The sequence below is a fragment of the Girardinichthys multiradiatus genome, chromosome Y (assembly GCF_021462225.1).
Source record: "Girardinichthys multiradiatus isolate DD_20200921_A chromosome Y, DD_fGirMul_XY1, whole genome shotgun sequence".
NCBI lineage: Eukaryota > Metazoa > Chordata > Actinopteri > Cyprinodontiformes > Goodeidae > Girardinichthys > Girardinichthys multiradiatus.
This window is the reverse complement of record NC_061818.1, coordinates 20,474,626-20,487,994: the sequence shown is the minus strand read 5'-3', so window position 1 is coordinate 20,487,994 and position 13,369 is coordinate 20,474,626. Positions and strand designations below refer to the sequence as shown.

The 13,369-nt window shown below is 38.5% G+C and overlaps 2 protein-coding genes across 2 annotated transcripts in view; both read left to right on the top strand.

The window, feature by feature from the left end:
• The window catches only part of LOC124864216 (cytoplasmic phosphatidylinositol transfer protein 1-like), a 90,788-nt gene that overhangs the window by 32,003 nt on the left and 45,416 nt on the right, over window positions 1-13,369 (top strand). The window lies entirely within an intron of this gene.
• On the top strand, window positions 3,277-5,151 carry LOC124864215 (HLA class II histocompatibility antigen, DQ beta 1 chain-like). Its single transcript, XM_047358901.1, has 4 exons — window positions 3,277-3,334; window positions 3,433-3,699; window positions 4,251-4,544; window positions 4,627-5,151. Exons 1-4 carry the CDS (start codon window positions 3,283-3,285, stop codon window positions 4,788-4,790), a joined length of 777 nt encoding a protein of 258 aa, XP_047214857.1. The 5' UTR covers window positions 3,277-3,282; the 3' UTR covers window positions 4,791-5,151.

The window sequence follows — 13,369 nt, the reverse complement described above, 5'->3', positions numbered from 1 at the left end:
TAATACATCATGATTTCATCTGGTAAGTCAGAATATGACATAAACAACATTATAGCCTGGTACATGTTTGGGATATGGTGGAACAAGAGATTTGCATCATGGATGTGCAGCCAACAAATCTGCTGCAACTGGTTCTGTCCTGTCAAATACAATTGGTAAACGATGTCATGAAGAATTAGGGCAGTTCTGAAGGCAAAATTGAGTCCAATTCATTACTATCAAGATTCAAGAGTCTTTATGGTCATTATGTCACCATAATGAAAATTTGCTGAGACCTGGCACAAAAAATACACATGTAGTGCACAGATAGAATTTTAAAACACTTATAGAAAAAGAGAACATATGTACATAGAATGCGGCATGTAGTATTTAGTATTTACAAAAAGTGTGGCTTGTGCTAAAACATTTATGAGATGGGCTGGTGGTTTGTTTGATTTTCAGTAGGGATGTTAAGTGTAAACAACTAGAAGTTGCTGGACTTGAACCAGGGATCACACACTTGCCACTCAGCATGCCAACCCAGCATGCCACCAATTCAAGCTACCAAGGTGAATCTTACAAAGTGGCCAGAGACTCAGATTTTCCAGCAGACCCAATGCTTTGTCATTTGAACGGTGGATGTTTAGCTGCCAGCACCACCTATGTATCTATTTGGATTTTAGGGGCTTGCCTTAAAGCTGGTCAAAAACAAACACACAGCAGTCGGTTTCTGTGAGTTCACACGCTGCACAGGTTCTTGCAGCTGACAATTATCCACAAACATTAGCAGGGAAAAGTGGTGGTGTAGTTGTATTCTGTAAGTCATCTGTAAATCCTTCTTTTTCACACTTGAATCATTCATCTGGGGTCTATTTAAAGTGGAATTGCAATGCTATTGTCTGAATTCCTTGTTATTGCAGCTCCACAGGCTCCTCTTTTACCCCTGTTCTGGGGTAGGTCTCTTTAAATGCTATTGAGGCACTTCACGGCCCTCTCCCCTCCATGTGAAAGAGATTCCCCTTTAACCCATTCGGCCGTTTTTGTAGTTTGATAACAGAGATACAATTATCTAGCAGGGCAGACACAAGAAAAAAAACAGCAAAAACAATACTAAACTGTTAATGTAATGTAATACAATGCGAAGGCTGTATGGTTATGTCCTCAGGAGCTAAAAGCAGCACACAGCACTAACATGAGCAGAAGGCACGATGCTACTGCTATCAAAACAATGGCCAGGAGGTCATATCAGCACACAATAAATTCATGTCTAAATTAAAGTTTAGTGTCATTTTATTTGCAGCTTACTGCATTGCTGTGTCTGTCGTTTCCATAGACAGAAGGAACTGACCCCTTAATCAGATGGTCTTTCAGCAAATACTTCTAGATACTTGCAGCTTTGGCATACTTGAGCATGGACTACAAAATTGCAGCAAGCAATAAAAATGGTGGATGCATGGAATTAGTCCAAACTTGGGAAAACAGTAAAATGCAGGCAGATGAAAATGTATTGTCCAAGAAGCATGAAAAGTGCAAAAGCCTGAAATTGCTCTGTGAGAATAAAAAATGGCGACCAGATAAGCCCAACTTGTCTTCAGGTTTTAGCCAATCACAACAGGGCAGCACTTTTGCCAGATGTAAAACTGCATGTTTTAAGTTTCTTAAACTTAAAAGAAATAAGTTGACCCAAATCCCGCCCACTCCCATTTGATTGGGCAAAATAAAATTCTTCATCCAATATGATACAAACCCGAACAAGATTGAACCTGCCATGCTGCACCCATGTACACCTTAAGCAAACTTATGTAACATTCAAGGGACAAGGTAAAATGACAATGACCTGTTTTATTCTGCTTAAACTAGGTGTTCTGATCAGGTATGAACTACTTTTAAATCTGATACATTTTTAAATGACAACATAGTATTTTATCTTTTTTAAAGAAATTTATTATATTTATCTTCCATATTTATTCCACTTTTTATGGCTTATCTTTTTAGCACTTTGATATAAAGCCAATTCATCATTTAAACCTTAACCAACAGCATGATGTAAAGATTTTATTTGGCATGAGAAGAAATTTGTTGTCACTTCCATTTATCAAAAGTATTTATTTTGTTAAGGAATGAAATTATATATAACTTTTCCCAATGATTATATTTATATCTCAGATCTAAAAAATGTATGCACTGTTCTTTCTAATATGTTGCCTACTTCATCTGTGTGTGTGTAGTTGTCACAGATTGTGGGAGGGTGGTAGGAAGTCCACAAAGTCAAGTGAAAACATGGAACAACAATATAGCAGCTAAGGAAATTCCTAAAGAGGAACAGATGTAAGGGAACTCAGATGTGAAAGAGGAAGTTTAAGTCCAAACTATAAACAGAGGAACCTAAGCTATGTTTCAGTAAACTTTTACCCAAACTTGGACCTCTGCACATGTGCCGAGGTCCAAGTTTTTACAGGTGAGGAGAAGCAGCTCGTTCATCTTGTAGGCCAGGGAAAGCTCATTGGCCAGGATTGAAGGCAAGGATGAGCGTAGTTCCGTTGTCGAAGCTTCATGAGCTTGCTGTCTCTGGCGGTATAGCCCACAGAAATCCACAGCAACACTGGCCAGGATATCAGTGAAGCTGGTGTCAATCAATGATGGTGAGAAAATGCCAAGAGAGGTCTGTCTGATGTTTAGAAGTTCCTCTCTGCTGAAAGAAACCACTGAATGGTCACAGAGAGCACCACAAAAACCGCAGTAAGCGAGAGAGCAAAGCTCCAAGGCTGACATAAAGCGGCGCCATCTTGGATAAACCATGAATTTTAGTTAATACTTTAAATAGAACAGTCAAAAGCAACTCTAAATAAAAATGGGGGTTAAGCTTGATTTAAAAGAAGACAGATTTTAAGAATATTTGTAGTTTTCTGGAAGTTTGCTCCAGATTAGAGGAGCATAAGATCTGAATGCTGCTTCTCCAGGTTTGGTTCTGATTCTGGGGATGCAGAGTAGACTTGAACCAGAAGACCTTACCAGTGTGAAAGGTCGACATAATAAAATTCCAACAATAATTAAGAAGTGATGCAGGATTTTAGTAGAGTGAGCAGACTCACTAGTTTACTTCTAAAGACTCTATAAAGGGAACATGATTTAAAATGGAAAAGGAATTAAAGTAAATGAAAACTCAGGCAATACTAACTAAAGCATTGTTTCCTTTTTTTGGTATGTGGCAGAACTGGATTTATTTCCTCATTTGTGTGAAGAAAATATACTCTGAAAAACCAGTAAAGGTCTGCACATTACCTGCCTAACTGCTGAGGAAACATGAACAGTTATAGTTTTCTAATAACTTTGTTTATACATCTCGAATATCCAGGTGAGTTGGATTAATTTACGTTTTTATTTAGGTTTCATCTACAGCTTTGGGGGAACAATGAATTTAAAATTCACTGATTTCTATTTTTTTTTCAACAGTTTTCTCAGAACAAGATTTTTACCAGGTCAAAGCATGTTGTTCATTCAATGGTCCAAACTTTAACCATGTTGAATACATAATTAGATCTAGTTTTAACAAGAATAATATGATGGAGTACAACAGTACAAGAGGAAACTGGATTGGATTCACTTATTATTCCGTTGAGAATTCACATTACTGGAACACTGACCCTTTGGATGCACTTAAAAGAGCAATGCAAAAGAAACTTTTGTGCAACGACAACATACAAGTTATCCAAACCATAGGTAAGAGCATTTCTTTTTAACAATATGATGTTAGCTTTTAGTTTAGCTTGAATTTTTAGTTTTACTTTATTTATTTATTTAAAATGGAACAATTCATATGAATTAACATGAGCAGAGGTTCAAATGTAAATATGCCAGATTTAGTCATAAAGGCTAATTTTCATCTGCAGTCCCATTGCAGGTTGGTGTAAAAGCATGACAAAGACATGATGCACAGGACAATTTACAACAAGTAATTACAAAAATACTTTAACAAATAGTTAGTAAAAATGGTCGTACGTACAAATTAACAATATGGAACTGAGACTGTCATTTTATGCATGTTTATTTGCTGACATTACACAAACGAACAATCTGTATTTTAAAGCAAATTTGAATGTAAGCTTAATAAACTAATTTAAATTGTGTTTTGTGTTAATTTCTGAAAATATTTATGTTATGGTTGACATTTACTTGTCTGTGATATTCTGCAACATATTGAACAATATAAAAATGTAAAGGTTAAGACCTAATCTGGAAAGAAAATTATAAATAACCCATTTTCTTTCTAGGAAACATGTCCACAACACCCACCATTAGGTTAAAATCAGTCAAACACCCTTATGGTCGACATCCAGCCATGCTTGTATGCAGTGCCTATAACTTTTACCCAAAGCAAATCCAACTAACCTGGCTGCGAAATGACCAAGACGTGACTGAAGGGGTCAGTTATACAGATGTTATCCCTGATGGAAAATTATACTACCAGTTTCACTCTCACCTGGAGTACACCCCGACTTCAGGAGACAACATCAGCTGCATGGTTAAACATTTCACCCTGTTCGAGCCAAGGGTCATTGTTTGGAGTGAGTTTGTTACTGTCATGCAAATAAATAGCATAGATGTAATTTAAAACTTAAAGGTTTACAAACCTTTATTTTTTCGCTGTTTCAGATGACTCTTTTACTGAGGAAGAAAAAACTCAGATTGTTGTTGGACTGTGTGCTCTGATGCTTGGTTTGGTTATCCTGACCTCTGGATTTATCTACTACAGGAAAAAGTCAGCTTTATACAACTCTATCTGCCAAGGTGAAGACATTGAAGAAACCTAAACTTTTAAAAACAATATTACGGTACTTCAACTACCGTATTATTACAATTATCCTTTCTTTGACCAGGACGAGCAGTGATTCCTGTGGACGTCATTCCCGAATTTTGAGCCTTTTAGTAGCTCAAACAAAAATTAATTGAAAAAAGACAAAGTCCTCCATGATGTTCTACATATGACACCTCTAACTATGTCTAGGCTTTGGTGGTCGGGTTGATATACGGGATTTTAAATCTAAGGGGAAATGCACAAGTTTTACATATATTACTGTTTTTGAAAGTTTGTATTTGTACTTGGCGGTTTTTTTTGTCTTTTTCTGCATGATTTATGGTGTTGGACAGTTGGTAGCATTGTTGCCTTGCAGCAACAGTGCTACCTTTGTTTGAATCCTGGCCTGGGGTCTTTCTGCATGGAGTTTGTTGATTCTCCCTTTGCATGTGTGGGTTCTCTCTCTGCATACTCTGACTTCCTCCCACAGTCCAGAAACATGACTGTTAGGTTTATTTGTCTCTCTAAATTGCCCTTAGGTATGATTGTGTGTGTACATGATTGCTTATCTTGTTGGTCTTTGTGTTGACCTGTCATGGACTGACGACCTGTCCATCACAGGTGTCTCTCACCCAATGACACCCAATCTAAACAGACAAACCAAAACATGAATGGGGACAACACCCACTATCTAAAAAAAAAATATTGTTACACTGAATGACTGTTTTTTTGTACTTAGAAAGATGATTAGCAAGTGAAACAAGTTATAGTGATAAGTAACTTTGAGAAGTTGGTAAAAAGGGAAGGTAAGTGGTCACATGTTAAAAAGCTGGAAATAATCAAAACCATTTCACCTAAAACTCTGTACCAAACCAGTGCTAAATCAGGGATGGTGTGACAGCCAGTTCTCTGCTCGTAATGTAAAAGAACAGTAATTAACTAGTTTGTGTTACCAAAGCCTGTAAACCACCTCAATGTCATATGATTTTGTTATTAAAAGCATTTCTTCCAATGATTCTTCTTTTGGCTGTATTCTGAGTTTTTGAAGACGATTGGTGGTGCAGAAAAAAACATTTATCTTTAATTGTTGGGGGAAAATTGTGTTTCACCTTTAATGCTCTAATTATATGAGCCTTGTATTTTTTGCTTTGGCCTTACTTCAGAAACTTACACTAGCAAACAGATTAAAATGTTTTTTATTTATCCGTTTTTTTTGTTTTTGTAACTAAAGCTTTAACACGTACTTTATTTGTCATTTCACACGTAATATGTAATATTATAGTATATAGCAAAAGGAATTGGTTTTGTCTTATCTGAATGAGATCAATGAACCAAAACCTTCCCCCAATGTAGGAGTTCAGATAAGGAGACAATATATATTATGAGCCACTGTTGTGTAGAAGTAAATGCTTTGTTAATGTCAGAGATCAGAGAAGAATGGGCAGATAATACATAATAATAAGGCAACCCTAGCTTAAATAACCCCTCGTTACAAGATGAGTAGAATACCATGAAAGCAGAACATGTTGAAAAAAATGGGTATCACTCCTGTCAGATAAGAACAGGAAACTGAAGCTACATGTCACACAAGCTCACCAAAATTGGACAAAAACAGATCAGAAAATTGTCATCTGTTCTAATGCATCTTGATTTCATCTGGTAAGGTCAGAATTTGACATTAACAGCATTAAAGCGTGGCTGCAACTGTTGCCATCCTGTCAATATGGACCAAATTCTCTAGTTAATTGATGTCATTAAGAATTATGGCAGTTCTGAAGATAAAAGCGAGTCCAATCCCTTACTATTAAGGTGAACCTTATAAAGTGGCCAGAGACTCAGGCTTTCCAGCAGATTCACTGCTTTGTCACTTGAATGGCGGTGGCTTAGCTGCCAGCACCACCTATGTATCTATTTGGATTTTAGGGGGTTAGCTTAAAGCTGGTCAAAAACAAAAACACCAGTCCCTTTCTGTGAGTTAACATGCTGCACATGTTCTTGCAGCTGTGTTGTTCCATCTATCCAGTTATCCACAGGACAGCATTAGCATGGAAAACTGGTGGTATAGTTGTCTCCTGTAGGTCATCCCTCAGCTGTGCTCTGCTCTGTTAACCCTGTAGGTCATGCAGCTAAAATACAGACAGGCAGTCAGTTCTGCTTTCATTAAATTTAAAACCATACCTTTCCCAGACAATAGTGCTGACCACTTAACTGCCAAATAATTAAAATAATATTATTGATTTCCACTGTTTCCTTGTGATGCCTGCTGATGTTCTGAAACTCTGTTGTTGCGTGTGTTTAAAGATCAGAAAATGAAGGAGGTTATGTAGAAGTCCTTTGACGTCTTTGAATTTGTGGGATGCTTTTAATGTTCTGCTGTTGTGAAGAGTAAATTAATTGTGGCAATCGATGGGGTGAAATTCATTGTATCCCGCTGCATTATGATGGACACTTTACTGTGACATCACCATCTAGTTTCATTTTTCATATTGTCATTATAAAGTAACAACTGACCATCTGGGAAGTAAATTTCAATGCTCTGTAAAATAATGATGGCCACATCAAATATTGAGACTTTGGTCACAATTTGGACGTTTTTACTTTTGTTTCCAGTAGACATTGATGGCTTTGTGTTGAATTATTGTAAGGGGCAGCAAATGTCCACTGTTATCCAAGCCATACACTGACTACTATATATTGTATTAAAGTCTCACATCTTCTGTGTTGTCCAATGTAAAGATAAAAGAAAATATTCACAAAAATGTGAGACATGTACTTTTTGTACGTTTGTGAGATACCTGTACTTCTTAGCTGTCAATACATACATGCTGCACACCATAGAAGTTTCCTCATTTTCCCCTATATTTTGACGAAACATGAAGCTCAGAAGTTTTGTTTTTACATTGTTTTTTACTAAATAGTCCAGGTAAGCTTGGTCAGTCTTCTGTTTAGCCATCAGGTCAAGGTTTTCTTTGAACATGTTGAATACATACTTGAAATTGCTTGTAATAAGTATGATGTGATGGAGTACAACAGTACAAGAGGCACATGAATTGGATTCACAGTTTATTCAGTGTTGGAATCATATATTTGGAACAGGGTCCTTATGGTATGCTTAGAGCATATGAAAAGAAAAGTCTGTGCGATGACCAGAACCACATCATCAAAACCCTCGGTGAGATAGTTTCTATTTTTCATATGAATTTATTGTTCAGTTTGACTGGAATTAGTATTAATAATCCATGATTCAATCCTAAATATATTAATACTTGTTATTTTGAAAGTTGTTTGAAAAGAAACATAATTAATTTGTTTGTGATATGATGCATTAAGCATTAAATATGACCATGTATGTAAAAGACTGGACACATTGTGGAAAAATAATCAGATATTAGCATCTTTTACTAGGAACGTTTTACAGTAAAACCCACCATCAGGTTAAAATCAGTCAGACACCCAGCCATGCCTTCACTGTTATCCAAAACAAATCACCTAGACTACAACATTCAGGGCTCTCTGAACCACAAATTGTTGTCTGGGGTAAGTTTATCACTCTGGTATGAATTACACACATGGCAGAAAAAAGGGTTACATTGACCCTTGTCACTGTTTCAGACAACTCCTTTGCTGTGGAAAAACAACTTCAGATTGCTGTTGGTCTGTACGGACTGATGCTTGGTTTGCTTATCCTGAGCTCTGGATTTATCTAGTACAAGAAAAAGTATGCTTCATACAATGCTATCTGCCAAAGTAAGGACGTTTGTTGATGTACATTAAAGTTATACCAATACTGTACATTTACGTTTTAAATAAAGACATGTTTCTGTCTTTGTTTAAATGGGAGGAGCGATGATTCCCATGGAGGACCTTACAGCAACTCAAACAAAAACAATTATAGTGGACAGAAACGACCTGTGATGTTCTAACTTTGGCAACTCTGTGTATTTGTATTTTACATAGGTGTTTAAAGCAAGGACTTGAAATCCAGAGGACAATGGAAATATCTTATATTTTCATATTTTAATTTCAGTGCAGCTGGACATGAATGAATTTTACTGCTTCCTTCCTATCATATCAATAATTGATGGCTTGCAAATCAGAGCAGCAGTATATTGTATACTTTGCTTCATGTGGGATAATAAACATGCAAATGGGAAAAACTGTACCTGTGAAGCAACCTTCATGAAAGCCCAGTCCTCACTTCTGTTTTATCTTTTTTGACCTCAAAGATAAGTACATTTTGCTGTATATGTAGACATCTTTTAGTGTCTTTTGAAGGGACTCAGAAGCAGCTGGTGGAAGAGAGGGACTGAAGGCAACTGAGGGAAAGTGGCTAATTAATATAGATGAGCAGGGAGTCTATGGAGGTAATAGAAAAACATCTAAGTGAACAGAAATAACTAAACAATGAAACTACCAAAAGAACATAAACAGGGAAGAAAATACAAACTAAAACATCTAACCTAGAAATCCAGGGAAGTGCCAAACACTTAAACAACAGAATGAATCTAATAAACTTGAATGAAGTGAAATAAAGCAAATGAAGAACATGGTAGTGCAGAAAATACAGGCAGATCTTGACAGAATGTGCTTGAACAGCCAGACCTGAGCATGTTGGCAGTTGTTAAGTATGTTTCCCACTTGAAGACCATTTCCCATACAGTGAAAAAGTATTTGCACACATCTATAAACACCTTATTTGTCAGGTGCGGTGTAGCGGAGGACCCCAGGAGCAAGAAGCATAGGTGGTGAGTAAACAGATTTAATAAATAAAACTCACTTCAGCAGGTGGTGGCAAAAAACCGGCATGGACAGGCAGGCAAGACAGGCATGAACGGCATGAACTGAATGAAAACAAGGTGATGTGATCCATAATATTTCTGCGAGGAATGAACAGAATGAAGGTGTATAAATGGAGCATAATACAGGTCAAAAACAAAGCTCATTAACAAGGTACAAGCAGACCGAATGAAGCTAATTGCAAACAGACAAGAGAGAACAAAATGTGGCTGGAGCAAAACAAATTCAAGGTTACAAACTAATCGGGAAAACATAAAGTACAGAACATGAACTAGGAAACTAATAAGAAACTAAAGCACAAACTGGAAATACGAATAACTAGAACCCAAACAAAAACCCAAACACCCTCAAATTATGACATTACCAGAATCACAAGCTGCTACAATCCGTTTTCTGAAGGCCTCAGACAGTTTCTAACCAAGGTGTTCATTCTCACTTCAATATTCAGGAGCAAACCAAACTAAATGTCTTAATTTCAACAGGGCAGACCTCCTTAAAAATACTGATCAACAAAGTCATAATCATGCATGTGCACCTGATATAAGACGTCTATGTGTGATTTTTAAAACAGCTTTTTTTTTTTTTTTCCAATGTAGATATCATTGAGAAATGTCACTTTTGGAGTAGTTGTGACATGTTTTCTGTGAAAGGCCACCAAAAATACAACACAATATTTAAGTATGAACTGTGATAATTGGTTTCACTGTTTTTTTCGTCTTGTCTGCTACAATGTTTCACAACAATTTTGAGATATGCAAAGAAATGACGAAGGTTTTATCTAGCTCAGGCAGCCTTGTAAAGTCTCATTCATGCTGAAAGCTGACAACAGAGAACAAAGGAGCAATGACAGGACATCTAAATAAGTGCAGAGTGAATCATTTATACATCATGTTGCATTTGTGCACAAAGTAAGTCTTACTGCAGGGGTTGGAACTGTATCTAAACTAACACATATGTTAATAGAGTGTGTTGGAAATAAATACTTTTAGGTAAGCTTTTGTAGTTGCTAAACCATTTTCTCTCTCCAGGAAGTTACAGACTTCTTCACACATTTGGATGCTTTGACTCAGGTGAGACTCAGCTATACTTGTCTCTGGAAGTCTTGAAATCTACTATGCAGACTTTAGAGATGGACTTCTTGTGTGGGACAGCAAAATATCAATAACACTACTTGCTGAATATGCTTACAAATATGCCATAATACACTAGTCCTTGTGTAAAAGTGCTATAGAAAAATGGATACCAGACCAGACAGCTACAAGGACCAAAGGTAATTTTAAATTTTACTTCCTTCCCTTATTTGTCACAATATTACAATTTAATAAATGTCCTCTCTGCAGAATTACAAACCAATTATAACAAGAATGTTGTAATTTCATTCTCAGACCCACCAGTGGTGGCTATTTACCCCAGAGATGAAGTGACTGAGGAGGAAGAGAACACCCTCATTTGTTTCATCAAAAACATTCGGCCCCCTATGATTAACATCACCTGGACCAAGAATGACAAAGAAGTGAAAGTGTAACATCCTTTCATCGAAACGCTATCCAACTCTGATGGGACGTTTCATGTTTTTTCAGGGAGACATCTACAGCTGCAGCGTGGAACATGGAGCAATGGAGGAGCTGAAGACCAGGTTTTCGGGTGAGAACAAAAAGGCTCTGTATTTATTAGTTGGATATGTTCAACTGATGCGGGTCTGGAGTGATTTCAGTGTGTGTTTTAACAGTTTTTAAACTGTTGTCGTATTCTTTTTCCGAGGTTGAAATAGATGACATGACTAACGCTCCAGCTGTTTTCTGTGGACTTGGCCTGACTTTTGGACTTCTCGGAGTTGCTGCGGAGACTTTTTATTTAGTGAAAGGACGCCAATATCATGAAACACTAGACTGTAACTAATGGTTGTTAATGATCTTTATCACATTTATAAAGCTCTAGTAAAAAGTATTGTTTTATATTTTTGTATTGGCTGCATATCAGAAATTTGCAATAACAATTTTTAATAATACATGTTTTTCTTTTTTTAACTTGTTCTTCCACTTGTGTGAACGCAACACAAATTATTGTATCTGCTGGTAAACACAAGTATGCAACGTATTTAGAGAAAACTTACTTCTGTGATATTAGCCATGTGTTTTTGTAATTTTGTACAATAAAGACGTTTAAATGTGCCTAATAACACCACAAAAAGCAAAACACAATAAAATCCAAAACAAAGAAATTGGACTGTTTATTAAGAATGTTAACTTATAAAATAAAGTTTATTAAAAAAAAACACTCCATTCCATGTCATTGTAGAAAGATCTTTCCAACGCATCAAAAAAATTAAGATGTTTTTATTGTTGTTGACATGCAGCATACCTGTGTTTACGTCCGCTTGGCTGGGAGCATATTAATGTTGCACCATCCGGTCTCTGTACGAGCGGAGCAGGAGTTTGGTTCGCATTGCCGGCACTAAGTCAGACCTGTTCCCAGTGCATGTTGGACTCCGGCAGGGCTGCCCTTTGTCGCCGGTCCTGTTCATAACTTTTATGGACAGGATTTCTAGACGCAGCCAAGGGCCGGAGGGGGTCTGGTTTGGGGACCAGTGGATTTCGTCTCTTCTTTTTGCAGATGACGTGGTCCTGCTGGCCCCCTCTAGCCAAGACCTACAGCATGCGCTGTGGCGGTTCACAGCCGAGTGTGAAGCGGCTGGGATGAGGATCAGCTCCTCCAAGTCCGAGGCCATGGTACTCGACCGGAAAAGGGTGGCTTGTCCTCTTCAGGTTGGAGGGGAGTTCCTGCCTCAAGTGGAGGTGTTTAAGTATCTCGGGGTCTTGTTCATGAGTGAGGGAAGAATGGAGCGGGAGATCGACAGACGGATCGGTGCGGCTGCCACAGTAATGGGGGCGCTGTGCCAGTCCATTGTGGTGAAGAGAGAGCTGAGCCGAAAAGCAAAGCTCTCAATTTACTGGTCAGTCTACGTTCCTACCCTCACCTATGGCCACGAACTTTGGGTCATGACCGAAAGAACGAGATCACGGATACAAGCGGCTGAAATGAGCTTCCTCCGTAGGGTGGGCCCGGGCACTCCCTTAGAGATAGGATGAGGAGCTCGGCCATCCGGGAGGGGCTCGGAGTAGAGCCGCTGCTCCTCCACATCGAGAGGAGCCAGTTGAGGTGGCTCGGGCATCTATACCGGATGCCTCCTGGACGCCTTCCTCGGGAGGTGTTCCAGGCGCGTCCCACCGGGAGGAAGCCCAGGGGACGGCCCAGGACACGCTGGAGGGACTATGTCTCTCGGCTGGCCTGGGAACGCCTTGGGCTCCACCCGGAGGAGCTGGAGGAGATGTCTGGAGAGAGGGACATCTGGGCGTCTCTGCTGAGTCTGCTGCCCCCGCGACCCGGTCCTGGATAAGCGGAAGACGACGAACGAACGAACCAGAGGAGCTTTCCTCATTTGTTGCCTTCCTCCTGAAAAGAGATGAAAACTTATGTCGGGATCTGAGTTGTGTGTGTGTAAATTGTGCTTGCTACTTTGTCTCAGTGTTTCAGATGGTGCTAGAGTTCTCGGGTGTGCTGGGTGACAGGTGCAACTTATTCTGCTGATTGCATGGAGGAGTACTTAAGCGGGAGGCTGCCAGCACTTTGACGCCAGAGTGTTTGCCTACTGTGGTAACAAGCTCAGCCAATTCTAAGTCTATGCTTTGTCCTTCAATCTCGAGTAACTTTGTTTATGTCCCTTCACAGGCTGAGAACCTGAACTTTGGATTTATATCACTGAACACAGACTTTGTGTCTGGACGTTTCTGGATGATC

What these genes read in the sequence shown, in the direction of transcription:
- LOC124864215 (XM_047358901.1), top strand. Translation starts at nt 3,283, where the DNA reads ATGAACAGTTATAGTTTTCTAATAACTTTGTTTATACATCTCGAATAT. An exon ending in ACAAGTTATCCAAACCATAG is followed by an intron (nt 3,700 to 4,250) that starts GTAAGAGCATTT and finishes TTTTCTTTCTAG; the next exon opens with GAAACATGTCCACAACACCC. An exon ending in GCCAAGGGTCATTGTTTGGA is followed by an intron (nt 4,545 to 4,626) that starts GTGAGTTTGTTA and finishes ATTTTTTCGCTG; the next exon opens with TTTCAGATGACTCTTTTACT.